Source organism: Triticum urartu, chromosome 1A, assembly GCF_056163025.1.
Source record: "Triticum urartu cultivar PI428250 chromosome 1A, HENAU_Tu73, whole genome shotgun sequence".
NCBI classification, from domain to species: Eukaryota; Viridiplantae; Streptophyta; class Magnoliopsida; order Poales; family Poaceae; genus Triticum; species Triticum urartu.
In genome coordinates, this window is record NC_141873.1 from 421,694,813 (window position 1) to 421,719,387 (window position 24,575).

Here is a 24,575-nt window from a genome sequence, read left to right on the forward strand (position 1 = left end):
ATCCACTCGACCATAAAGCCATGTTTCACTCGACAGTCTTGAAGACACTCGACCATGCAAACAACCACTCGACTACCAAAAGATGGAGAGCCACTCACTCTGCAACGGTCGGGATTAAGTCATAGCTTTAATAGTCATTTATAGCACTTTACTTCGGACGTTACCAGTAACGCTCCTTCTTTGTGAACATTGAACCCTGTGTAACGGAGAGGAGCTGGGGTCTTGGCGCACTCTATATAAGCCACCCCCTCCTCCGGGACAAGGCTTCACACCTCTTGTAACTCACACGCATATATCCAGTCGACCGCCTCCGGGCTCCGAGACGTAGGGCTGTTACTTCCTCCGAGAAGGGCCTGAACTCGTAAAACTCGCGTGTACAACTCTTCCATAGCTAGGATCTTGCCTCTATATACCTACCCCCCCATTCTACTGTCAGACTTAGAACCACGACACCAGCGGCTCGAAAAGAGGGATCCTTGCTCTAACCCGCAGCTGATTACCTCTGGCCATGCCATCCTTATCAACGTCCACTCTAACAACCTCTCCCAACCAGTTGCCCAGTGCTCGTCCGAACGCATCCGTCCTCTTTCCAGGTGGGAGATCCTTAACTTTGACCCAGACTTCAATATTGTCGAAGACCATCTCAGAAGGCCTAACATTGCTCTCATACTCCTTCAAAGCCAAAACACTAAAATCATATTGCCAAGGGCCACTGTTCATAGCGTGTCTCCAATCCCCCTCGCTCCCAAAGTGGACAACGAAGATGTTGTCGCCCATGTCACGGAACCTTGCCTCGTGGTGAAGCCCCCAAGCCCTATGCATTGTCTTCTCAAGCACTATCCTGTTCAGCGGTCTCTGGGAGAACGATTTCCCCACCGTTGACCACTTCATATTTTTGGGCAAGATCTGATCTGGTTCTTCATAGACGAAACCCTCCGCCTCCTTGTCCAACAACACCACCCCTCCCAATCTCGTTGAGAGGCTCGCAGTGGGATCCGGCGTCTTGCACGTGATCGGGGACTTTGAGGATCACGCACTGTTTGTTTTCCCCGGGGTCGCCTTCTTCGCCGGGGTCACCGCTGGAGTCGCCTTCGCCTTCTCCGCCATAGCGCCACTCCGTGGAGGAGAGACTACACCAGTCCGTGTCGAGGGAGACGCAGTCGCCACCCTAGACACCACCGTAATCACACCACCCCCGCCGCCAAAAACCTAACCCTAGCGCCAACAGGAGATCGCCAAGCAATCGCCCTCTCGGTCGTCCCTTAGCGTTTCGCGCGTGGTGGACCCCCTACAGGAATCGACACCTTTTGTTAATGATTCTGTGAGGCATCATCTTGAGGCTATGCATTGTACATGCCCTCATGTTTGGTGGCTGGTCTGGTTGCCGCGAGTCGGACACAAATACGACGAAACCGACCCCCGTCGTGTGGCGCGTCAGCGCTGGATGCTCTCACCAACACCAATCGCCTCACGTTTCCTTTCCAAGCATGTGTTGTTTCGCGCACAAGCGACGATGCGACGCGCCGTGCGCTGCATTTCCCTTCCCACCCGCGCCAAACAAAGAATTCCACTTCTATTCCCCCGAGCCCCCATCCCGGCCGTCCGACGGAGATCCCGCGGCAGCCAGGCGCACCACGCGCCCAAGGCAATATCTGGACCGCACAGGGACGATCCGGGAAAGAGCTAATCGCTGGACGCTGGTTGGATCCTGCTCCGGACTAGCAGCGCAGGTGACTAGCGGCGTCCGTGCGCGTTAACAATATTTTCCCGTCGCGAAATATTTTCCCCTTTCTCCTCCCCGCTTCCTCCGAGAAGAACGCACCCAAAGGCGACGAGCGAGGAAACACAGGAAAATAAAATAAAGATCTAAATAAAAAACGACGCAGGATACCCTAGGCGGCGGCGGCGGCGGCGGTGATCTCGGCGGCGCGGGGCGGCGCGTCCGCGGTTTCCGGAGAAGCTGTTGGGGCGATCGCCGGGGATCGCTCCGCGCCGATGTGAGATGCTGGGCGGCGGGGCGCGGAGGGGGGCGGGCCACGAGGAGGGGGAGCTCGAGCTCGAGGACAGCCAGGCGTTGGGCGGCGACGGCGGCAGCCCGGACGCGGGCGGCCACGAGCTCCTTGATCCCGACTCGCTCACATACATCGTAAGCGACGCTCTCTTGCTTCGTGTTTTTCTCCTTCTCTCTCCGTGCGGGTGGATTGGATTGGATGGTTGATGAGCTGGTGGCACCCTGGTGTACTGTACTTGCCTTATTGTTTCGTGCACTAGTAATTGCGCTAGCTCGCTTGCAGCATTACGAATTTTTGCGTGAATTCTGCTGCGTATCAGCTGCCGGGTTTTTATTTCTGGTTCATAATGGAGGTGATTACTAACCGGTATGGTTGTTTGTATAATCCAGAACAGTTATCATGGCTGTTGTGCCCATGGGGGTTTCTGAGGTAATTGCCTGCCCCCCTGGTCAGATGAAATGTGGTTAATGTGTTGGCTTTAGCTGATTTCCTGCAAATTATGTGTTGGCTTTGGAGCTGATGCTGGGGAGTCCAGTTAGTTTCTAAGTTTTTATTCTGCCACCCATGTTTGTTTACAGTGATTTTTGGTACATCTTTTAAGTGAATTCAGGAGCTTTCATAATTTAACACACAAACAGGTTTTTGTCACTTGCATCGGTTTAGCCCATGATGATACTTTAACAGTTTACAGAATTGATTATATGCCTGCTTTCAGTTACATTTCCTCTTGGTCAAAACTGTCTGAGATGATCGCTGACTGTGTATAAATAGAATGAAGTAAATGGCGTGGGAGATGGGCTGATGCAGGGTGTTTTTGAGCCATGGATATGTTTTCGTGCAAAGTTCATGCTTATCAAATAAGAGATGAATATTTATCTCGTGATGCTAGATTCTGTTGTGATAGGTAACAGAACTGCTATGTGAAGAAGTTGTGCCAGTCGAGCCAAACCATTTGCTATTGTCTCCTAGTTGCTTTTGATAAACTTTCTCTAGTCCTAATCTAGAGGCTCACTAAACCTGCCAAGACATAACCCATAATTGTTTTCTAGTAGAAGTCTGTCTTGTATGATCTGAAAGTATAGAAGTTTTTATAGGCGAGCGATCTGATTCTATTAATCAAGGGAACATGTTACATCATAAAGTATAAACTATCTATAAGAAGCTCCGCATTTATGCCAACTAAGGTTAGACCTATATTTTTGTTGTATTTGTTGACTACCTGTCTATTCACATGGACTCCTTTGTCAAACAAGGTACCAACCGCAGCAGTAGCATAATCAAAAACCTTAGGTGATGCAAATTTCTATACGATTAGATGACATGTAGTTGTATTTGACTAAAACTCTCTCTATTGACATCCTACACTTTATCATTATTATTTTTATTTCACATGTAAACATGTGTGCTGGTAGGATTGGTAGAATGTACAGAAATAAGAACACTGTTTTGTGCATCAGGAATTTCAGTATTAGAATGCATACAGAAAGTTTTGCTTTTGACAAAAGTATAGTCTTCTAAAAACGGATCAACTTGGCCATGTACAATTAATTGGTGCTCCTGCTTGTACCGTATAATCACCATTACTCTGCATAATCACTACTAGGTGGGTGATGAGACAGATAATAGTTGCATTTTTTTGGAACCTTGCAGAAATATATTATGGAATAGTTATCATTAGGAAGGCAGTATCATATGAGATTCTCTGTGTTTTAGAAATTTCATGTGATGTTGCATGATATGCCTGTTCCTACGCAATGCCATATTGAGGCTATGGTCTAAAAGGACATATGTACATACCATATTCCATATATCTATTCATGGTTTGCATTCTTGATCCTGCTTTCATTACTGAACAGTGAGGTACGTGATGATGTTGCCTCTGGCATATGGAGGATGTAACTCATATGAGTTTGTTTGGATTGAGGGGATCCAATCTATCTGTGACATGGAGGTCTCAAACCTCTAGGGTTCTTACCCCCTGGTTAATATTTGAATTTTTGGGAAATGTTAGGGCATGGACAATTTTTGATAGACTATATTTAACTACTGCTAATGAGGCCTAGATATTAGGTATTCAACTTTAGTTGGCATATATACATATATACTCTTAAATAGCGGCTTTCTCCCACGTATGCTCCTTATTTTATATGAACTGAACTGTTAAACAAGTACTTCTTTCTTTGTGAAAGATTTATAACTTCTAAATGAAATATGATGTACAGGATGAAAGACTTCAAAATGTGTTGGGTCATTTCCAGAAGGACTTTGAAGGTGGAGTGCTTGCTGAAAACTCGGGTAAGGGGAATAAAAGCTGCACCCTGTTTCCCCTGTAGGGTTATTATTCTTGTATACTGATGCATGTGAAGAATCGTTCACACTACATAGGGTCACTATATGGGGGTTATGGTTCATTCTTGCCTCCGAACCAGCATTCCCCTTCTGTCGCAACTCAATCTAGAAGCCCTGCAGTTCCACCAAACCGTGGCAGTGCCTCTAGATCACCTTATGTTCCAGTGGAGGTATACTTATGCAAATTTCTCCATTGCATGTTTACTTAGTAGGATCCATGTGGTACATAAACATTAGCATCCTATTAAATTGTTCTGATGTGATTCCAGAGTGCACAGAAGAGCCATTTTGTTAAGAATGGATTAGATAGCAGGGGAAAGGATGATTATTGTCAAAGAACATCCAATGGAACAAATGGTAATCCTCAGCAATGGATGTTGAACAGAGCAGTGAATGGTCCTGAACAAAAGGCGCCGAAAATACGTATCAAGGTGAACAACAATAGACACTTGGCAAGAAATACTGCTGCTATCTACAGTGGTCTGGGCCTCGACATTTCCCCTTCCTCTTCTATGGATGACAGCCTTGATGGGTGCGCCGGGGCTCCTGAGCCGAAAAATCTGCCCGACGAATCTCCGCATACCATTTTGCAGGTTACATGTTTCCCATCAGTTTATTTGCCTTGGTAAAACCCTTTGTTGATTGATTTTAAAGAGCTAATCACTGTGTTGTTTGAACAGATAATGACCTGCCATCCTATTCCTGGAGGACTCTTGCTTTCACCCCTTACAGAAAATATTCTGGCACTGAGAAAGAAGTCAGCATCTGCAAGAAAGAAACACGAAGCACCTGCATTTGATGATGACAAAACAGAATTAAACCGAGACTGGTGTCATACGACCTCTGCTGCACAAGGTGACAAAGGTCAGATGGTGCATAAATATAACTATGATGAAAAGAAGGATCACCTTCTGAATATTAAGAGTTCAAAAAGCAAGCGTGACAATTCAACGATTATGAATAATGGGACTATGCCTGATTTATTGGATATTTCAGATGATCAAGATTCAATTGTACCTGGAAGTATACAGACAGAACAACATTCACTTGAGGCATCAGCAAAATTGGTGCCTGATGTTTCAAATCATCTGAATCTGAAGGAAACAAAGAATGTTCCACTGAAAGGACGAATTAGGGACAAGATCCCTTTGAGAGATATTGAGTCAGTACATGTAAAAGCTGTTAATTTGGCAAATGATGGTAATCACCCTAAGGGTAAAGCAAATTCAGAAGCATGTACAGCGAGAAATAGCTTTGACAACTTGAGCAAGGACAGTAAGACAGAACCTACACTTGGTCAAGGACTTGTTGATAAAGTCAAATATGATTCTGATGGATACGATCATCGACTTTCTGCAACTTCAAGTCAACCAAACAATCTTCCTCCTAGTGGTACTGCTACATCAGCTGACAGAGACAAAAGAAAAGTGGTGCATGTAAAAGATGAACCATCACAGTGCAAAAGGGAGGAATCGGGGAGTCTAGTTAATGCAGATTCCATGGATATTATCTCCGAAAATGTAGGTGGAAATCCTTCTGGAATGCCGAAACGAAAAATGAAAATTTCCTCATTGCAAACTGCTCCGTCCGGGAAGAAGCTCAAGGTTAAAGCACACAAGCAATTGAGCAATGGCATCACTCGAAAATCTCATGGTGAAGATAAGAGTGTGAAGCCTGAGAAGGAGACTGTTTCATCCGGAGAAACTGATAATGGCAGGTCGGATGGTGTAAATGATGGTGACCACAAGATATCTCACTTGAATTTTGACAGATCAGCTCCTGTGCCATCAGCATGCATGACTGGAGCTATGGAATCATCTGTGGCAGTGCCTGTGGAACCTGTTTTAATAAACGAACAGTGGGTATGTTGTGATAAGTGTGAGAAATGGCGCCTTTTACCCTATTGGATGAATCCAGATATACTTCCAAAAAAATGGCGGTGTAGCATGCAGAGTTGGTTGTAAGTTTCTCCAAGAGACATTTTCTTCAGTTTTAGATATTTTTATGCATTTTCGTAGTATCTATATCCTCTAATTTCTCCGAATTGCAATAACTCTGGAGTAAGTTTTCCTTCCATTCTATTTTTAGATTTTATTTGTGCAATATTTTCAAACCATTACCTTAGAAACTCCTGCAAATATCTCTAGTTATGTGGTCATTTATAAATTTACAGTGCGCAAGTGTTGCTCGAATATCTTGTTTACTATACATCTGCATGATATTTTTAATTGATAGGTATTTGTAACTTGTAGGCATGGAATGAATAACTGCAAAATAAGCGAGGATGAGACCACAAAAGCCCTTCGTGCAATGCCCCCTGCACCTGAAAATAATATTAGTGTGGATGTTCGCCATGATATTGCTACATCAGGTGTATGCGCAGCTACGATTCCACCAACTATCCAGGGCGATATAAAATCCATCGCTACATCAGGGACACTGAAAGTTGATTCCAGTGCAAATACATCAAATAATTTAAAGATGGGTGAGATGTCAAAATCTTCGAAGAAGCTAGAGGCTCCTACAAGTAGAAATCCTGATGATGTTGACTGCTTCCCTAAACAGAAGGGAAAACGGAAGCACATAGGATCGTCAGATGATGGTGCAAGTCTTAAGCATTTTCTCTCTTTCTAATTTCAGTCATTTGATTCTAATGGTTCAATTTATGCAGGTGAAACTGTTGTGGTAGACCGGCTGCATCCAGAATCGAAGAGCAGCCGTGTAGGGTTTGATCATGATAGCCTTAGGGCATCAAAGAAAATGAAGAAGGAACCTAATGAGCCAGCCAAGCATCATCCCTCTGAGTTTGAGATTAGCAAAAGCAGTCCTTCAGTCAAGGGAACTCCAAAAAGCTTACATCGGTATAGTGGTGTTTCACCTAGCACGGGAAAGTATGGTTCATCTTCATTAGTTAAGTGCAATGATGATAAAATTATCTCAAATGGGGGCATCAGGACTTCAGATGTAGGACGATCCGATGTTCCAGAATTGTCCATTAAGAATAGAAAATCGAAACAAAGGCAACTAAGCAAGCGTGGTCCTGACCCTATAGTTAGCAATGCCCTTCCGAAGCATACTGTGGAAGAAGCTTTAAGTGAAAGTAATCATGTCAAGGAAAACCCTATGCCAGAGCTGAATTTTTTGAAGGCAGCTGATAGGAAAGTTGCCCATGCCAGAGGCCCCATTGCTGGAACTGATAGTGACAAAGAGTGTTTAAGTGAGCAACACCAAGAGAATACTCATCTCCAGCAGCATTCACTGCTCTCTCAAAACTCCATGAAGAAAAATATGTGTTATGCACAAGCATCTGCAGCTGCTACCTCCAGTTCATCTAAGGTGTCTAGCTCCCACAAGAGTAAAGTTGATTTTCAAGAAACAAGGGCCTCTCCTGTAGAGTCAGTTTCTTCTTCACCCTTGAGAACTACGGATAAGAATCTTGTGGATCAGCATAAAAGGTATCCAAGTGCAGTTGCAGAAAAAGTACTTTCTCAAGAATCAGGGAAAAGCTGTTTGTCATTATCCAAGGAAAAAAATGATTTTGGATCTGGTTCCGATCATGCTAAGGCTCATGGTTCTGGCTGCCTCAGTGGAGATATGCATCATCATGTTTTGAAGGATGGGGAGTTGCAGAAGGATAAACAAGACAATGAATGCTCAAAAAATGATGATTCCGAACTTGGTACAAGGAATGGTCTGCTGAATCCAGTAAAGGTACAGAAAGTTAATTCACATGTCCTTTCAATACGTGGCAATGGTGATGACAAACTGCCACCATCCCTTCAAAACGGGAAAACATCACCTCATCTTAATTCAAACCAATGTGACCATGCAAAGTTGACTTCTGGGAAACATCCAGTACAGGTTAAGCCTGATAAAGGGGATGCAGAACAGAAGGATATGAAAACAAATCCATCAACTGTTAAAGGAAGCAAGCAGCATCCAGCATTAAATGATTCATCAAATGGCGATCTTTCGTACAAGGCAAAGCAACTAAAGAAGGCTGTTCTTGAAAATACAAAACAAGCAACTCTTAGTCGTGATGCTTTGAATCCAGTAAACACATCTGTGCTACTGAAGGAGGCTCGGGATTTGAAGCACTTGTCTAAACGTTTAAAGGTTTTGAATATTTAGTAAATTACTTGAAACCTTTGTGTCTATGTTTTCATCCAGAGTGTTGCCCCTCATGTGCATCCCTTGTTGCAGGAAAAGGGAGATGACCTTGAGAGTGCTAACATGTGCTTTGAGGCTGGCCTGAAATTTCTCCATGTTGCATCTCTGTTGGAAGCTCCGAGTATTGATAGCTCCAAGCAAGGGGATTCTATACAAGCTATGAGACTATATTCTGAAACAGGAAACCTCTGTGGGTAAGCAACAATGCCGTCTCTTTAAGATTCAGACAGTATGTCTATCTCTTAATAGTATTTGGTTTGATATAGCCTGTCTTCATTGCTACTTATTCCTGTAGCTAGTATTTTAGGGCTTCCATCCTTTGTAATCACCTGTTGCTTTCTTGCGGACAAGCCTTCATATTTAGTTGCTAATTGATGGCAGTTCTACTTATTTCCTCTAACTCTTGCATACATATTTTAATGCCATATGATGCTCGCCTGCAATGAACTATACTAATGTCTCACTGTTGATTTGTTTCATTAGATTTTGTGCCCGTGAATTTGAGCGACTTAAGAAAATGGCAAGTGCTGCTTTGGCCTATAAATGTGTGGAAGTGGCATATATGAAGGCTGCCTTCTACAAGCATCCTGGTGCTATTAAAGATAAACATGCATTGCAAGCAACATCTTTGATGGTTCCTCCAGGTTTTCCCTCGAGTTGCATAGTTATTTAAATAATTCTTGCAACCTGTCATAATAAGGGCCTGCTTGAGTGTTTGGTTTGAGAAATAGATTGGTCTATCATGAGGCAAGTGATCTGGTTTTTTTTTATCCGGTTAACCTTCTTCCTCAATTTCTATAAAATTGCATGGTGAACCAATAGACCTTATTTTTCGATCACACATAAAGTCCACTTTAAGGGTTATTAACGGATGATCCTAGGACTGACACATTCCTCAAACCAAATATACCTCCAAATTAGGCACACTTAATGTCTGATCGATATTAATAAAGCGCAAGTGTATCAGCTTTTATTTGGAAGTTATCTTTCCTGTGAGATTTATTAGACAAAGGCAACCTTCATTTTATCTTTGTCATATCAATGCGAATAAGTACACCATTCATCTTTGTTTGAAACGATTGACCTTCTGATTGTTTAATTTCTTCTTTTGGGGCTAGCTGAGTCACCGTCATCTTCTGCCTCAGATGTTGATAATCTGAATAACCAGAGTACAGCTGCTAAGGCTATTTCAAGAGCTTTGTACTCTCCTAAAATTGGTGGCAATTCCATACCCCGGAACAATCATCACTTGATGGGGTTGCTTGCTTATGTAAGTTACTCTTTTTGACATTCAATATCAGTATCATGAGTCCTATTATATTTGTTGGAGCTAAGGCTTTTGATAAATGTGAACAGACTGTTGGTTGATATAACTTATAAAAACTTAGCATTGAACAAGCTAGTAATTTTCTACTCCGTGATTTATCATTCAGTTTACTGCGAAACAATGCATTTTTTGCTGTAGAAACACGATATTCTCATGGAGCTTAATGATTGCAAAAAAATCATCTCGCTTCCTGTTCTGGCAGAATGTTTTCCCGTGATCTCTTCAGTTTGCTAGATAAGGTGAAGTATGGCGCCTGATGGTACTGAAGAGTGGATATATAATTAGAAAACCTGTCTGTGCTGAAAATTAATGATGAAGGGCATCCAACTTCTCCTTTTGTTTCTCTACTATCTAAGTATGTGACAGGCCACTACCTACCAAAAATATGTCCCTCATATATGGTAAAAACTAGAATATTACTTCCTTCTATTCTTCATCAGATTAGTTTGACTTCATTCTCGCACAGACTGTGTAGTCATTTGCTCTTATTGTGCAAGTGCACTTGTTTTACAACTGTAGTGGCATTGCCTGCGCTAATTTCTAGTAGTTCAGAATAATTAGGTCTTGTAATGGAAACGAATTGAAAGATGCTACTAGATACTTAATATTCCATGTAATTCAAATTTAAATAATACTAATAATCTTCAACTATTTGGTTTGATGTTACAAGTTATCTTGTTAGTTCAGGCTGACTAGTTATCTAATTCACGGTAACTAAAAGACAACATATATCCCGGTAACTGAAGTACTGAACTACTCTAATACACTGCAATGCATCACAAAATTTCTTTATGATCATTCAGTAAAATGTCTGTTTAATTTGCTAATAGACTATTTTATTTCTTGACTGTTCTTTGCAGGCAGATGACATAAATTATGCATTTGATGGAACCAGAAAATCACAAAGTTCATTAGCTGCTTATGTTACTGATATGGGAAAGGGTCAGGCTGAGGGTATTGCTCTTGTTAGGGAAGTCCTTGAATTCAGTTTTCACAATGTCAAGGGCCTGCTACAACTGATTCGCCATTCATTGGAATCCATCAACCATGAAAGTGTTAAATAATAGAACAAACATATTCCCTGTGAATAGTGATATATGATGGCAGGTTGCTTCGGCATTTCTGTTATAATGATACCACCAAATGGGTATAAGCGTGAACCGGGATGAATCAGTATATTAGTGTGAATGGAGGGAGAAGGGGTCACATTGCCATCGTTATTGCCTGGAAATATTCTTTTAGGGTGATCATTTTGACCTCTGCCAAATGGGTTTTAAACCAAGAGTTAGCCTGCAGATGTAAATTGCTACATTCCAAGTTCTCAGTTTTGATGTATGTCGAGTTACGGAATTCAAGTTATTGAAGGCAACCCAACTGTTAACTGTTGTACCGGTAAGAAATATTTGTGAAATTTCCTTTTTCTTTCTTTCTTTGGAACATTGCGTCCTTTTCTTTTTCTGTATCATCATCATGCCTGAGTGCCCTCTACTGCCTTGCATCTATGTTTATTTGTCACGGACATAATGATTTGTTAAACAGGGAGAAGATTGCAGTAGGAGCATGTTAAACCTACAATTTTTTAAATGAGTGGCCACAGAAGCTTAGGTGAGGGCTCAGGAGAGCGGTCTAATTTCTCCCTTCTGCAATTGGTCTATTTATGAAGGTTCCAACAGGCAAGAATCTCTACCATCTCTCAATATCTATTTGCTTAGTTTAATCATACATTTTTAATTGATGATAATTAAAAGGAAAAAGTTTTGCATGATTGCATCTTGTTGGTGTTTCTGCACTAGATATGTTTGATAGCCATCGAGTAACAACGGTGGCAAACTAAATGTATGTGATTCCTTATTCTGATTATCATGGAGAAAAGGGGAACATGAACTTTGATGGGTGTTAACCAACTAGCATGCAATGATTAATTGTGATTACGTGTTCGAGAAAGACTAATTTGTGCTTCCTATTTGAATTTGTTTGAAGCCTTTTTTGTAAAAGCCATGGTAACTTTAACTAAACTCTCCCAGGTCTGGTGGAAATTTATGTACCAAAGTCTAATTACATGTTTATAGCTTTAGTGACGTAGGAAGAAGCACACTGACCTCTCTGTTGTGTTTCAGTTTGGGAGACACACCGGGAGATGAAACCGCTAATGAGCAAACTCGCAGAGGCTGGACGAGGACGTCGGCAACCACCTGACTCTTAAACTTGTGTACATATGCATCACCTTAAGCTAATTGCTGCCCATTTTTGCCCCATACCTGTGTACATTTACATAGAACATCACAGTAAAGAAATGTTTTTTTACCGATTTTGGTTGACATGTGTTGTTCTTGTTACCTGACAAAGTTCATTGTTTTGCTTAGAATTAACTGATTATCGAGGCGCCATGTAACCAAATGTTTTTTTTTTCTCTTTTTTTGCTGCTGGAAGCACAATTTTTGGGCTGACCTAACAACAAATGATGACGGCAGTGTGTGCTTGTCTGACTGTTGTTCGGGGTCCTGCTTCAGCGATGCCGTTGTAGTGACGTATGAGTGATGTAAATGCTCCTGCTGTTATTAATAAAGAAAGGCATTTTTTTGTTTTGTTTTTTTAACTGCTTGTCTTTGGGTTGCTTTTGTTGTTGGTGCTGCATTGAGAGGATTAGGAATAACGCGTAGGCCAACTTTCGAGAAAATGAAATGTCATGCTTTGTGGACGGATCCTTCCTGCATAAATTGAGAAGTCGATTTGTTTTGTACCGAGCAAATCAAGTCATATACATCAATCTATCACAGGTTCTAGAATTTAAAAACTGCAACAACAAAAAAAGTTCTGTCCCGATGAAGCTTGATTAGACATTGGGTGGTAGCGAATGTGTGTAGATTGAGCGCCATGGTTACCACTCCAAGCGCTGAGCCGAGAGAACAGTATACCATGACACCGTCGCAAATTTTACGAAGACAAGATATCAACGTCATTAACATCTCATCGTGTCATAAGAAGACAAGATATCGACGTTAACATCTTGTCGTGTCATAAAAATACAGCACGATAACTAAATTGAAATATTTGCTATGAACTATGCCAAATATCTACTACTTCCCTTCTCTATCTACTTTATCTATCTATATATACTATTTAAAAAAAGAGTAGCGTTCCTTTTTCTGTCAGCATAACGCTTCGTCTACCGGTTCTCTCCCTTCCCACCATGTCTCTCGATCGATTTTTTTTGTTTTTTGTCCCATCACATCCTTTGTCCGCACCTTACCCAGTATGCTAATCAATCACCTTAATTTACTTATCTTTGAGATCAATTGCATATTAATTTACTTACCAAACATTTTATCAAATTATAACACAGATGTCGGGGGCTCTGGGACCGGGGGTACCCAGGCCCGTCTGCCTGCGGCCCATCGCGTGCCATCGTCAAAGGCCCGGTACGGCCCAGCGCCACGTCTTCGTGAGCAATACCCTCGCGAGGGCCCCCGTCTCCTGAGGTGGCCTCACGAGGGCGGATACTCCTAGGCTCGCCACCCAGCCTCATGAGGCGCGTGGTGACCGTGAGCCATGATGAGCGGAGCCAGGAGGGCGCCAGCGGGCGCAGGCAAGGACACTTTCCTCTTTGGTGCTAAGGAGGCAAGGACGTACACGGGTTCCCGAGGAATCCCCCAAAGGTTGCCATTCTGGTGCAACGAGACCAAGACCACGGGCACATCAGGACGGAGGTCATCACCGAGCCCACCCGCGCGTCACGACCAGAAGCTTTGCAGGCGAAAACCACCTTTTAGTCAAGATAAGGGGTACTACTTTCCCCCTTCAAAATTGGCCGCTGTGGTATCCCTTCCTGCCTAGAGCCTTGGGGGAAGAGGATCGGGCCAGTATAAGTATAGGCCAGCCTCCACCGTAGAGAGGGAGGGAGAGAGAAGTGAGATCGGTAGAGACCACCGAATCCATTCACCCCCCGAGCCCTCGCGAGGCAGCTCACCCCTTGTACTAGTTCGTACTCATCCTCCTCGCGAGGCAATCCACCACAAAGTAGGAATAGGTTCTTACACCGCAAGGTGCCCCGAACCTGGGTAAATCATCGTGTTCCTTTCTTCTTCCGCTCGCTCAAGCACGACGGAGCATCGCCGTGGGGGAGTGAGCAGCAAGCCATAGCCTAGCGGAGTCCTTCGCGCACGCCCAGAGTTCGCCCGTAGTATGGGTAAGTAAATCACAAACTAACATATTAGGATATTTATATCAAACTAAAAGTGAACAATGATATTTTCCTTTTCCTGTTTGTCATTGTGTTCGTCAGATTTCGGTTTCTTTTTTTGTGGGATCGAGTATTAACCCATGACTTAAGGTTTGAACATTTTCATCATCCTGGCAAAGCCAATTTGACTATCACCTAATGCAATCATTACTTCAAATGTAAGACCCAACATGCATATAAAAATTGGGTAGAAAGTACAATGTTGCATACTGTAGACATAATATGAAAGTACAATGTTTTATTATTTAGTAGTGAGTAGCCAATGGTTAATAAATTTGCACTTCTAGGTACATATAAATTTTATAGATGTAGTGAAAGCAGAGGCATTCACATAGTTGCAATATAGAGGCTAATTTTCATCACAAGAGTGCAAAAATGATATAGGAGCAAACATTTTTCAAACAAGTGTCTTATCACAATATGCTTTAAAACGTACTTCATTAAAATGTGTAGATCGAATGGATATGTAATATCACGTCACTAAAATTACACTTTTTTTATTTTCGGAGCACACGTGGTCATATCTTTGCACAACATGTCGTGTACTTTCTTGTGTGACCTTGTACTTGTTGTAGCACAAGATTCCATTAACTGTTTTTTCCCACACTTTACACTGTGTATACAAAATCACTTTGCAAATATAGAGCATGGGTGCCATGTGTGGGCTCAAAAATCTTGACAAAATGTTAAAGCAACTCTTACGTAGCCCCCATTTTCGCAAGCAAGAAGTGGCAGAGTTCGAGCACAGTTGCAGGAAGCAGCGACGATCACCGAAAGTGGGGGAGAGTTGTGTTTCTCCCCATACGTGGGGGTGAAATGAGGTGGGACGGGAAATATCAACGAAAAAGTTGGTTACATGAATGTAAGACAACAAAGGCTATAACTATGCCAAGGGGCCTCAGAGTGGTGGAAGAGCTGGGATGCAAGCATGTCACGATGGAGACAGATTCCCTAGAGATTATACAAGCATGCAATCGAGTAACCGAAGTGTGAAGTTCCTATACGACAATTCTTGCAGACTGTTTTCGGAGGGTTCATAGAAATCGGCTCAATGATTTTCACTCGCTGCCTTAGGGAAGCTAATCTGATGTCACATAATATTTTCAGATGTGTGCATGACTCAAAAGCAGGCCCGAGCCCATGGGTGTGCCACCTGTGCGCCCGCACAGGGCCTCCACTTTCCAGGGGCCCCGATTTTTGAAACTGCAGCCCACTGCACACGAGCGGGCCCAGTGGCTGGCTGGCAGCTTAATTCACTTTTGGGCTGTGCATGCAATGTGCGCGATGAAGCAGCCAGCAGGCCACCGATTCGATTCGACAGCCCACAGTCCCTGTCAAACCGTTCGTTTCGAGGAGATCCAAACCTCCGGCGACCATGCTGCAGTGGCGGCTCGTGATCTTCTTTTCCTCTCTTCCTCCGCGACGCTGATCGAGCCATCAGTCAGGACGACACCACCAAAAACTTCTTCTTCCTCCTCGAACACGTGACGAAGGCATCCCAAAGATCACAATTTTTTTATTCTACTAGGTTTGTTCGTTTTTGTCCCTACTCTCCATCTGATTCCATAGTATTGCTCCCTTAGTTCTCCCCTAATCCTCATATTCAATACGTTTTGGAGAGAGTTCAAGAAGGTGGGCAGCGGAAAGGGATTGTTGGCAGCCACATCTTTTGGGGCTGTCCAACTCTCCAAAGGCAAGGTCCCGTGGGATTTGGATTCATGTTATTAAGGCATGGTTTTATTCTTGCAGCAACACCATAACAGGACATAGGCGACAGACCTAGTCTTGATCCTTCAGATGCTTTTATTTCAACTTCATTTTATAAGTTGCGTATTTTCAGTGTCATGTTTCATACTAAGATACCATGTACAAAGTAATGTCTGGGTACAGAAAGAAAATGTACTAGCTGTTTTCTTCAATTCAACATTGTCATAATAAGATGATGAGTAGTTTCCATCCGGTTATTATATAGTATAACTTATGAGCAAAGATAATATTTATATGATATGTTCAATATTGTAGTTGTTACTGAAATATAAGCAAGCCTTCTAAAAATATATATGTGGAGAGGCCTCATTTTATCAAATTGCCAGAGAGGCTCGCATATGTCAAGACTAGGCCTAGATATACTATTGCTAGTTTTATAAAGATAGGCCTCATTTTAAAGTTTGGCACAGGGTCCCCGATTTTGCCGGCTCGGCCCTGCTCAAAAATAGTGGTGGGTGGAACATCAATTCTCCTAGCTTTGTTTCACCGGACATTTTGTTCGATACAACTGTCATTTGAGCATGAACAAAGTGCGCACAAGGCCATTCCCTAAAAAATGAGGAGTTGGTTAAAATAAGTGTATATTTTAGCTTTTTCTAGTCTAAGTGTATTTTTAGCTGCCCCCAGCCCGAAGTAGAGACGACAAGGAGATGTGGCAAACAGCTAGATTTTTTACACTTCGACAAAGAGAGGAAGACGGGACCAATGCATTTTTTTTGCCTACTCTTCACACTGTTTTTCTTTTTAGCGGAACCCTCCTCGTACCGGATAGAATGGGCCTTCACAAAGCAGAAGGTGAAGCCCAAAGAGGCCCTAACCATCCAAACCCTCCCCCGAACCCTAGCCCACCAGTCTCTCCTATATAAGCTGAAGGTTCCTAACTTCACAATCTAACCTATCGGCCGACCAACTTCCTCCCCTTGCGCCGCCGTCCCCTCTCCCATGAGCAGTTGAGCACGATGCATCTCTTCTTGTAGCCCCTGAGCTACAAGTTCGCTTGTTTTTGCTCGTCGTTTTCGCTCTTGCCTTTTATTTTTGGCTCAATCTTGTTGGCGGCTGTGATGCGCAACGGTAAAGGGATTTTCTGAGGGACGGGAACTTAGTTTTCCTCCTCCTGATTGAGAGAAACCAATGGATCCTTCTGAGCCTGCCCAATACACCAATGTTTTACTGATTTTTTACTGTTTCTTTTCTGCTTTCGGTTCTCCCTGGGATGTTTTCTTGTATCTTGCTTCAAAGGCGATTATTCTTTGCTTTGGTTGAGGTGAGGATAAACCTGTACAGAAACTTGACTGGTGTGTTGACCAAAATACAGACTACAATTATCTGATCAACCGAAAAAAGTTATTGCTTCTGTCTGCATCTTCATTTCTGTTTTGAATCTGTGCCGTGCACAACAAGCCGATGCTCTGGATCGAGGGAGGAAGGAAGCATGGTAATGTGCACGGAGAGTACCGATACAGGTGGTCTGCATATGTCTGCTCGTCTTGACGCCTTCGGGCTTTGATCTCGCGGGCCTGGATTTGACCAACATTCATTTACTTGTTTGGCTTCTTGAGAGGGAGACCTTGTTTGCTTGGTGCTCATGGGATTATGTCTTTGGGAACGATTGTGCTTGTTTGATGTTGAATCAAAGGCTGGCTTCGTCGCAATAGTAACAAACGAAGATTGTATTTATGTCCAACAGCAAACTTAAAACAGCAAGACAAAGTTTCTTGCAGCAAGCACTGCACTTTTTTTCATTACTGGCACCACGTTCATTTTCTGATTAAAATGAAACGAATTTTAAACACATAAATAACTATCCCACGCCCAAATACAGAAAGCTAATGGCTCCCATAATAAATTGTTAATAAAATGAGGCAAACAATTTTGTTTCTGGAATACAGCTTCCCTCCGATGGATTTGGGCTTGCCTTAAGGGCATGTACGAACGTGCCGGTTAAGCTGTCGTCAGAACTTACATTGGACCGTATCAAATATACAACCTTGACATCTCATGGTCACTTTGACATTCATTAATTATATCTCATAATTGAAATATTTAGTAATTGCAACGTAAATACAATCTTGTCACAATGGTCATATTGGTGAAATAATTAATGTCATCTTTGATTGCACCATGTTATTCATAGCTTGATTACATCTATTCAAAACACTCTACTCTTAGTATTGTTTCTAGGAGGTGCAAGCTATAAAATATTTTTTTACAGCTTATCAGACATTTGCTAAATTTGTAACTCAAATATACTTTTCAACAATCCAATTGTAGAAACATAGTTTTCTTGTTGCAATAATTTCTACTTTGTTCTTAGAATTTTTTGAAACATTTCAAAAGATCTAGATTTATGTCTCAATTAGTAAATATAAATACCTACTTCGGTCATCCTTGAAGATAGATAAATCCTTTGGTTTTGTTCTTTAAGTTCTTACCATCAACTCATGGCTGGAGTTCTTACGGATCTTACAAATTTTAGTCTCAAACATAGTTGAATGCTTCAATAGAACTTGCAAGCAAATCACTTCTTTAGATAATATATATCTTTTAACCTTTGTTTGTTTTTGAAAACAATTTTTAGTTGCAAAAATATCACATAACTATTCCAAACATTTTGAAATTCGGGTTTCTTGGAAGCAAGTAAACCGTAATGTAATTCTTAGCCTTTTGGATTGAAAGACGCAAGTATCATCATCCATAGCATTAGCAGGAGAACATTGGAAGTATGCAGTAAGGAAAAATCCTTCTTGACACTCTTAAAGGACAATCCTCTCAATCATAAAAGATTCAACCAGATAAATAACAATCAATCAATTTCAACAACAAAGGTGGAATTGTGAGCCATAATTTTATAATTATATTGCAAACTACACATAGACATTGTTCATAATTAATTTGCATTAGTGATTAAACCTAATTAATACATAATTGTGCTCCCACTCAAATCAATATATCTCATAACTGATAGTGAGTGACTGAAGATCTAAATCTAGTTCGTAGCCATTGATGACGAGAATTTTGACCAATGGGCAAACTTCTGCATGCATTGTCTGACCATCTTTGTCTTACACCTTTCATCTCGTTTGTACTCATGTGGGATGTACTCTGAGATGCTAGAATGTCGTAGATGGTTGCAACAACGGGAAGAGCACCTTTTAATTTTTATTTTAGTTGTGAGAGATTACCCTAATAATTGACTACTGCGCAATCAAAGGGTGCGAACAAAAACGGAATAAACATCTCAGGCAATTCATAAGAGTATGATATGGTATAGCCCTAGGTGCCGGGAATCCTTCATGCCCATCTTCAATCTTCAGTTGAAGTGTCGTGACGGCCAATATTTTATTGTCGTGGCAACCGTTTTAAAAATGCTGCTGTGGCGGCAATTTCAGAAAACGTTGCCGTGGCGACCATTTCAGAAAACGCTTTCATGGCACCAAATTTAACAATTTTACCGTGGCACGGAATTATAGCTCCTCGTCTCTCCCCTTAGTACACCTTCTCCACTTCAGGGTCCTTTGTGTACATCGTCGCCTGTAACTTGTAGGGTATCTCTATAATATTTACATTAACGTGGCAATTTCGTTGCTCCAACCATTAGTTATGTGGTTAACCAGTTTTAACAATAATACTAGCTACCTATATCCACAACATAAGACGATAATTCTTGATGCTAGATTAAGTTTTGGGGTAAGTGAAAGAAGAGACTTAATTAAAATCTCTAGTCCCATACTAAACTTCGTCTAATACGCATGACCCCTTAGAAGATCATCCATCTACGGCACTCTCTTGTGTATGCTGGTTCACTATTCTCGACTATGATGAAGCTTTAAACTGTTAGCAAATCATCGACAACCAGAGTTGATCGATTGTTAGAACCTTGTAGCAAAGCTACATACTATCGATGAACTAAACCGAAGCAACACTCGAGGGAAGCATGGCAAGAACATCAAACTCTCACATCCACATGTGATCTAGATTGCAACCTGCATCTACTGAGCATCTCCAACAGGCGCCGGTCGCGCCGCACGCAAAAAACAGATATGCCACGCGCGCATCGCCTGGTTTGGCGCGGCGCGCAGCGCTGGCTCCAGCAGCCGCGCTAAAATGCAGCGCGCGTGCGCTGCTCTAGCAGCGCGCAAAAATGCAGCGCGCGCGACTCGCCGGTGCATTGCATATGGCATTTTCAACATAAAATGATAAACATTTTCAACACAATAAAAATTGCACACAAACAAGTTGATGAAGTTCATGCCCACAAGTTTAAAATCATGCCCACAAGTTCATCCAACCAAGTTTAAAATGCAAATCAAGTTCAATACACAAATGAAAGACACATCATTCCTTGTCCTCGTCCTCGTCCTCATCTTTGGAAGACAATGCTTCCGCCTCTGAAGAGGAATCTTCCTCCCTCTCCTCATCGTGCACCGCATCACGTGAAGCTCCGACGGTGTTGGCAAGATCTTCAACGGCATCTTCATGGGAATGTGTGCAAGGAGGCACATCAAAAGACATTCCGCCCATGGCGGCCGGAGGTGCACCCATGCCTTCCATGAGAGAAGCAAAACTCATGCCTCCCATGGTGGCCATAGCGTCGGGGGGTGCTCCAAAGCCAGGCATGCCTCCCATTGCACCTAAACCGCCCACGGTACCTCCGAAGCCACCCATGCCACCCATGGCGCCGAGGCCACCGCCACCCATTGCGCCGAGGCCACCGCCACCCATTGCGTTGAGGCCACCGCACCCATTGCATGAACCATGGCTCTTTTTTGGATCAAGACTTCTTCTTGGACAAGATTGACATACTCCTTTTGCGCCGCATTGAGGTTAGTTGTGTCCAAGAAGAACAAGTGCTTCTCCCATTCCAACAATCTAGTTCGCTCCTCATTGCTCACCTTCCTCTCCTCCAAAGCCACCTTCCTCTCCTCGGCCACCACCCTCCTCTCCTCGGCCGCCAACCTCCTCTCCTCGGCCGCGGCATCTTGGATCCTTGCCATTTTCCTCACCTCATTGGCTTCTTTTCTTGCCTTCACAATAGCTTCCATAGCATTTTTGAGCTCATCATCTCCTTTCCTCTTCTTCTTTTCGGTTTTGTCTTTCTTGCACCCATCCGGTCGCTTTGGCTTCGAGTATGAAACCGAGTTGGGTGTGGGGCTTCTCTTACCGTCATCACTTGATGCATCATCCTCCTCCTCATCATCATCCAACTTAATTGTTCGCTTCCGTTTGTCGCTCAAATGCAAATCATCCAAATCTTCACGCTTCTTCCATTTCTCATCATCCTTCAACACTTCATAGCAATGAGGCAAAGTAAATACCCTTCCTTTCTTGATCTTCCCCTTCTTGGTTTTCCTCTCCTCTTCTTTGAACAAGTTTTGCGCAATGTTGTACTACATGAAAACAAAGCAAGTTAGCACCAACAACAAGCAAAACAAAGCAAGTTAGCACCAACATGTAAGATGAAATGGCACTTACTCTATCGTCCTCATTTGTGCCACTTGGGTTCAACTTGTCAACCTCCTTTTGACAGGCCGCCCACCTTTGACAATCCGAGTTGATTGTCGACCACCGGGACCTAAGTGATCGGTTGGAGCGGTCAATTCCACTCATGTTGCGAGCATCAAAGTGTTCCTTCATCCGGTTCCAATAAGCATCTCTACTTTGATCACCTCCAACGGATGGATCCCTCGACACTTGCAACCAAGTATTGCATAGTAAGATGTCATCGGCGTTGGTGTAATTGCCCGCTCTTCCTTTCGGTGCGTCAACAATGCCCTCACCCTCCTCGTCCACCTCGAACTCATGGTCTTCAAAATGCATGTCATTGGTTTGAGACCAATGCAAATTGTTGGAGCCAACACCCATCGTTGACATGTATGCATCATCATTGAGACTACAATTTTTTTTGCACAATGCAAATAAGCTATCTATATGTGACGAATGCATTCAAAAATAACAAAAAAAATGAAAAGTTAGATTTTTTTTACCTTGGAGGCATTTCATCGAACATGTTGTGCGCGCCGGCCGCCGGCTCAACGAGTGAGCTTGCCGGCGCTTCGGCAGCCGCCGCCCCTGTCGCACGCCCCGCAAGTTTCTTCCTCCTCGCCTTGGAGGTGCGGAGCCGTCCGCCACCTTGTTTTTCTTCGCCGATGTCTTGCCCTTTGGCCGCGCCGCATTGGGGAGCTTTGAGGAGGAGGGGGCGGCGGCTCGGGCCGGCGCCGGCGCGACGCCACCCGCCGCCGAGGTCATCCGCGGCGGCATGAAGAGGCCGCGCGCGAGGCCGCTGGTCGGAGGAGCTCCGGCAGAGGCGAGGCCAACGCCACCCGGGCTAGGGTTTGTGGCGGCGGCGGCGGGGGCGGGAGGGTCGCGGCTATAGGACGGGGTGAGTGGGGTGCCGGCGCCGGCGCGCGCGGGGCTTTGGAGGGGGAGAAGAAGAGCGCAGCGCGAGCGTCGAGTGTGCCGCGCGCGGAAGCGGGCGCCGCAAATACACCGCACGAGGTACTGCTTCCTGCCGCGCGCCCAACTGGTTATACCGTGCGCGCGGTTATTGCGCGCCCGCTGGAGCCATCCGCCAAGTTGCGCGCGCGCTAAAGTGGGTCTATTTACGGCGCGGCGCCTATTTAGCGCGCCTGTTGGAGATGCTCTCATATAACTACTCATGATGCCATTGTTGGGAAACATAGTAAGAAAGCAAAATAAAATCACGCCTATGCACACCTGATACGTCTCCAATGTATCTATAATTTATGAAGTATTCATGCCATGTTTACAATAGTTTCATATGGTTTTGTTGCACTTTTATATTATTTTTATGGACTGACTTGCCTAGTGCTAGTTCCTGTTTTTTTTGCATGTTTATTGTTTCACATAAAATCCATACCGAACGAATTCCAAACACGATAAAAATTTACAAGATTTTTTATGGAATATATGTGTTTTTTTGGGAGGAAGAATCAACGCAAGGCGGTGCTCGAGGGCCCCACAAGGCAATAGGGCGCGATCTACCTCCTAGCTGCGCTGGGATGCCTTGTGGGCACCTTGTAAGTCGGTTGGAGTCCTTAATTTGCCGCAAGAAAGATAATTTCTGGATAAAAACCCACTCAAAATTTCAGCCTAATAAGAGTTACAGATCTCCGGGAATATAAGAAACAGTTTTCGCTAGAAAACAACAACGAATAGAGAGATTAAATTTAGGGGAGAGGTCCCTCTCCCCCCAGAGGGCCAAGGAAGAATAAGAAGGAGGGGCCCCCTTCTCCCTCTCCTCCAGTGGCACGGGGATGCTGCATGTCGTGGAATTATCATGGCAGATGTCCTAGTAGAAGGACTTAGTCGTGGAGCCATTGCAACAGGGTTAGCTTAAAGGGGTTAAATGAGACAAAGGACACAAGGAGTTTATACTAGTTCGGCCCCTTGCAGTGAAGGTAAAGGCCTAATCCGGTTTGAGGTGGTATTCCTTATGTCTCGATTACCAGGGAGCGAATACGCTTGACCTAGCTTATGATCTGTTGTTTCTTGCCCTAAGCTACTGCCTGAAGGAAATATGCCCTAGAGGCAATAATACAGTTATTATTTATTTCCTTATTTCATGATAAATGTTTATTATTCATGCTAGAATTGTATTAACCGGAAATATAGTACATGTGTGAATACATAGACAAACAAAGTGTCACTAGTATGCCTCTACTTGACTATCTCGTTAATCAAAGATGGTTATGTTTCCTAACCATAGACATGTGTTGTCATTTGATTAACGGGATCACATCATTAGGAGAATGATGTGATTGACTTGACCCATTCTGTTAGCTTAGCACTCGATCGTTTAGTATGTTGCTATTGCTTTCTTCATGACTTATACATGTTCCTATGACTATGAGATTATGCAACTCCCGTTTGCCGGAGGAACACTTTGTGTGCTACCAAACGTCACAATGTAACTAGGTGATTATAAAGGAGCTCTACAGGTGTCTCCAAAGGTACATGTTGGGTTGGCATATTTCGAGATTAGGATTTGTCACTCCGATTGTCGGAGAGGTATCTCTGGGCCCTCTCGGTAATGCACATCACATAAGCCTTGCAAGCATTGCAACTAATGAGTTAGTTGCGAGATGATGTATTAAGGAACGAGTAAAGGGACTTGCCGATAACGAGATTGAACTAGGTATTGAGATACCGACGATCGAATCTCGGGCAAGTAACATACCAATGACAAAGGGAACAACGTATGTTGTTATGCGGTCTAACCGATAAAGATCTTCGTAGAATATGTGGGAGCCAATATGAGCATCTAGGTTCCGCTATTGGTTATTGACCGGAGACGTGTCTCGGTCATGTCTACATTGTTCTCGAACCCGTAGGGTCTGCACGCTTAAGGTTTCGATGACAGTTATATTATGAGTTTATGAGTTTTGATGTACCGAAGTTAGTTCGGAGTCTCGGATATGATCACGGACGTAACGAGGAGTCTCGAAATGGCCGAGACATAAAGATTGATATATTGGACGACTATATTCGGACATCGGAAGTGTTCCGGGGAAGTTTCGGATAAAACCGGAGTACCGGGGGGTTACCGAAACCCCCCGGGGGGTTAATGGGCCTCATGGGCCTAAAGTGGAGAAGAGGAAAGGCAGCCAGGGCAGGCCGCGCGCCCCCTCTCCCCCTAGTCCGAATTGGACAAGGAGGGAGGGGCGGCGCCCCCCCTTTCCTTCCTCTCCTC

At 43.5% G+C, this 24,575-nt stretch overlaps 1 protein-coding gene, 3 non-coding genes and 1 pseudogene across 7 annotated transcripts; 4 read left to right on the forward strand and 1 right to left on the reverse strand.

Annotated features, from left to right (window-relative positions):
• Positions 1 to 1,601: 1,601 nt before the first annotated feature.
• Positions 1,602 to 12,454, forward strand: LOC125515308 (cysteine-tryptophan domain-containing zinc finger protein 5). Of its 4 annotated transcripts, XM_087523514.1 has the most exons (14): positions 1,611 to 2,146; positions 4,235 to 4,307; positions 4,398 to 4,531; positions 4,631 to 4,954; positions 5,042 to 5,225; positions 5,358 to 6,321; positions 6,614 to 6,963; positions 7,033 to 8,477; positions 8,565 to 8,725; positions 9,015 to 9,175; positions 9,650 to 9,801; positions 10,719 to 11,250; positions 11,398 to 11,531; positions 11,976 to 12,454. In XM_087523514.1, the coding sequence occupies exons 1-12, from the start codon at positions 2,003 to 2,005 to the stop codon at positions 10,920 to 10,922; spliced, it is 4,296 nt and encodes a 1,431-aa protein (XP_087379640.1). In that variant the 5' UTR covers positions 1,611 to 2,002; the 3' UTR covers positions 10,923 to 11,250; positions 11,398 to 11,531; positions 11,976 to 12,454. The 4 variants fall into 4 exon arrangements, with proteins under 4 accessions (XP_087379649.1, XP_087379644.1, XP_087379640.1 ...); XM_048680759.2 differs by having other exon boundaries at positions 5,042 to 6,321; XM_087523518.1 differs by lacking the exons at positions 11,398 to 11,531; positions 11,976 to 12,454 and adding an exon at positions 10,061 to 10,213 and having other exon boundaries at positions 1,605 to 2,146; positions 5,042 to 6,321; positions 10,719 to 10,857.
• A 4,460-nt stretch (positions 12,455 to 16,914) lies between these two features.
• Positions 16,915 to 17,018, forward strand: LOC125533286 (small nucleolar RNA R41). Its single transcript, XR_007294209.1, has one exon. It is a non-coding gene; the product is annotated as a small nucleolar RNA R41 (small nucleolar RNA).
• Positions 17,019 to 17,122: 104 nt separating this feature from the next.
• On the forward strand, positions 17,123 to 17,201 carry LOC125533337 (small nucleolar RNA Z155). Its single transcript, XR_007294221.2, has one exon. It is a non-coding gene; the product is annotated as a small nucleolar RNA Z155 (small nucleolar RNA).
• Positions 17,202 to 17,284: 83 nt separating this feature from the next.
• On the forward strand, positions 17,285 to 17,401 carry LOC125533367 (small nucleolar RNA snoR100). Its single transcript, XR_007294248.1, has one exon. It is a non-coding gene; the product is annotated as a small nucleolar RNA snoR100 (small nucleolar RNA).
• Positions 17,402 to 20,200: 2,799 nt separating this feature from the next.
• Positions 20,201 to 20,907, reverse strand: LOC147991510 (uncharacterized; annotated as a pseudogene).
• Positions 20,908 to 24,575: the final 3,668 nt, after the last annotated feature.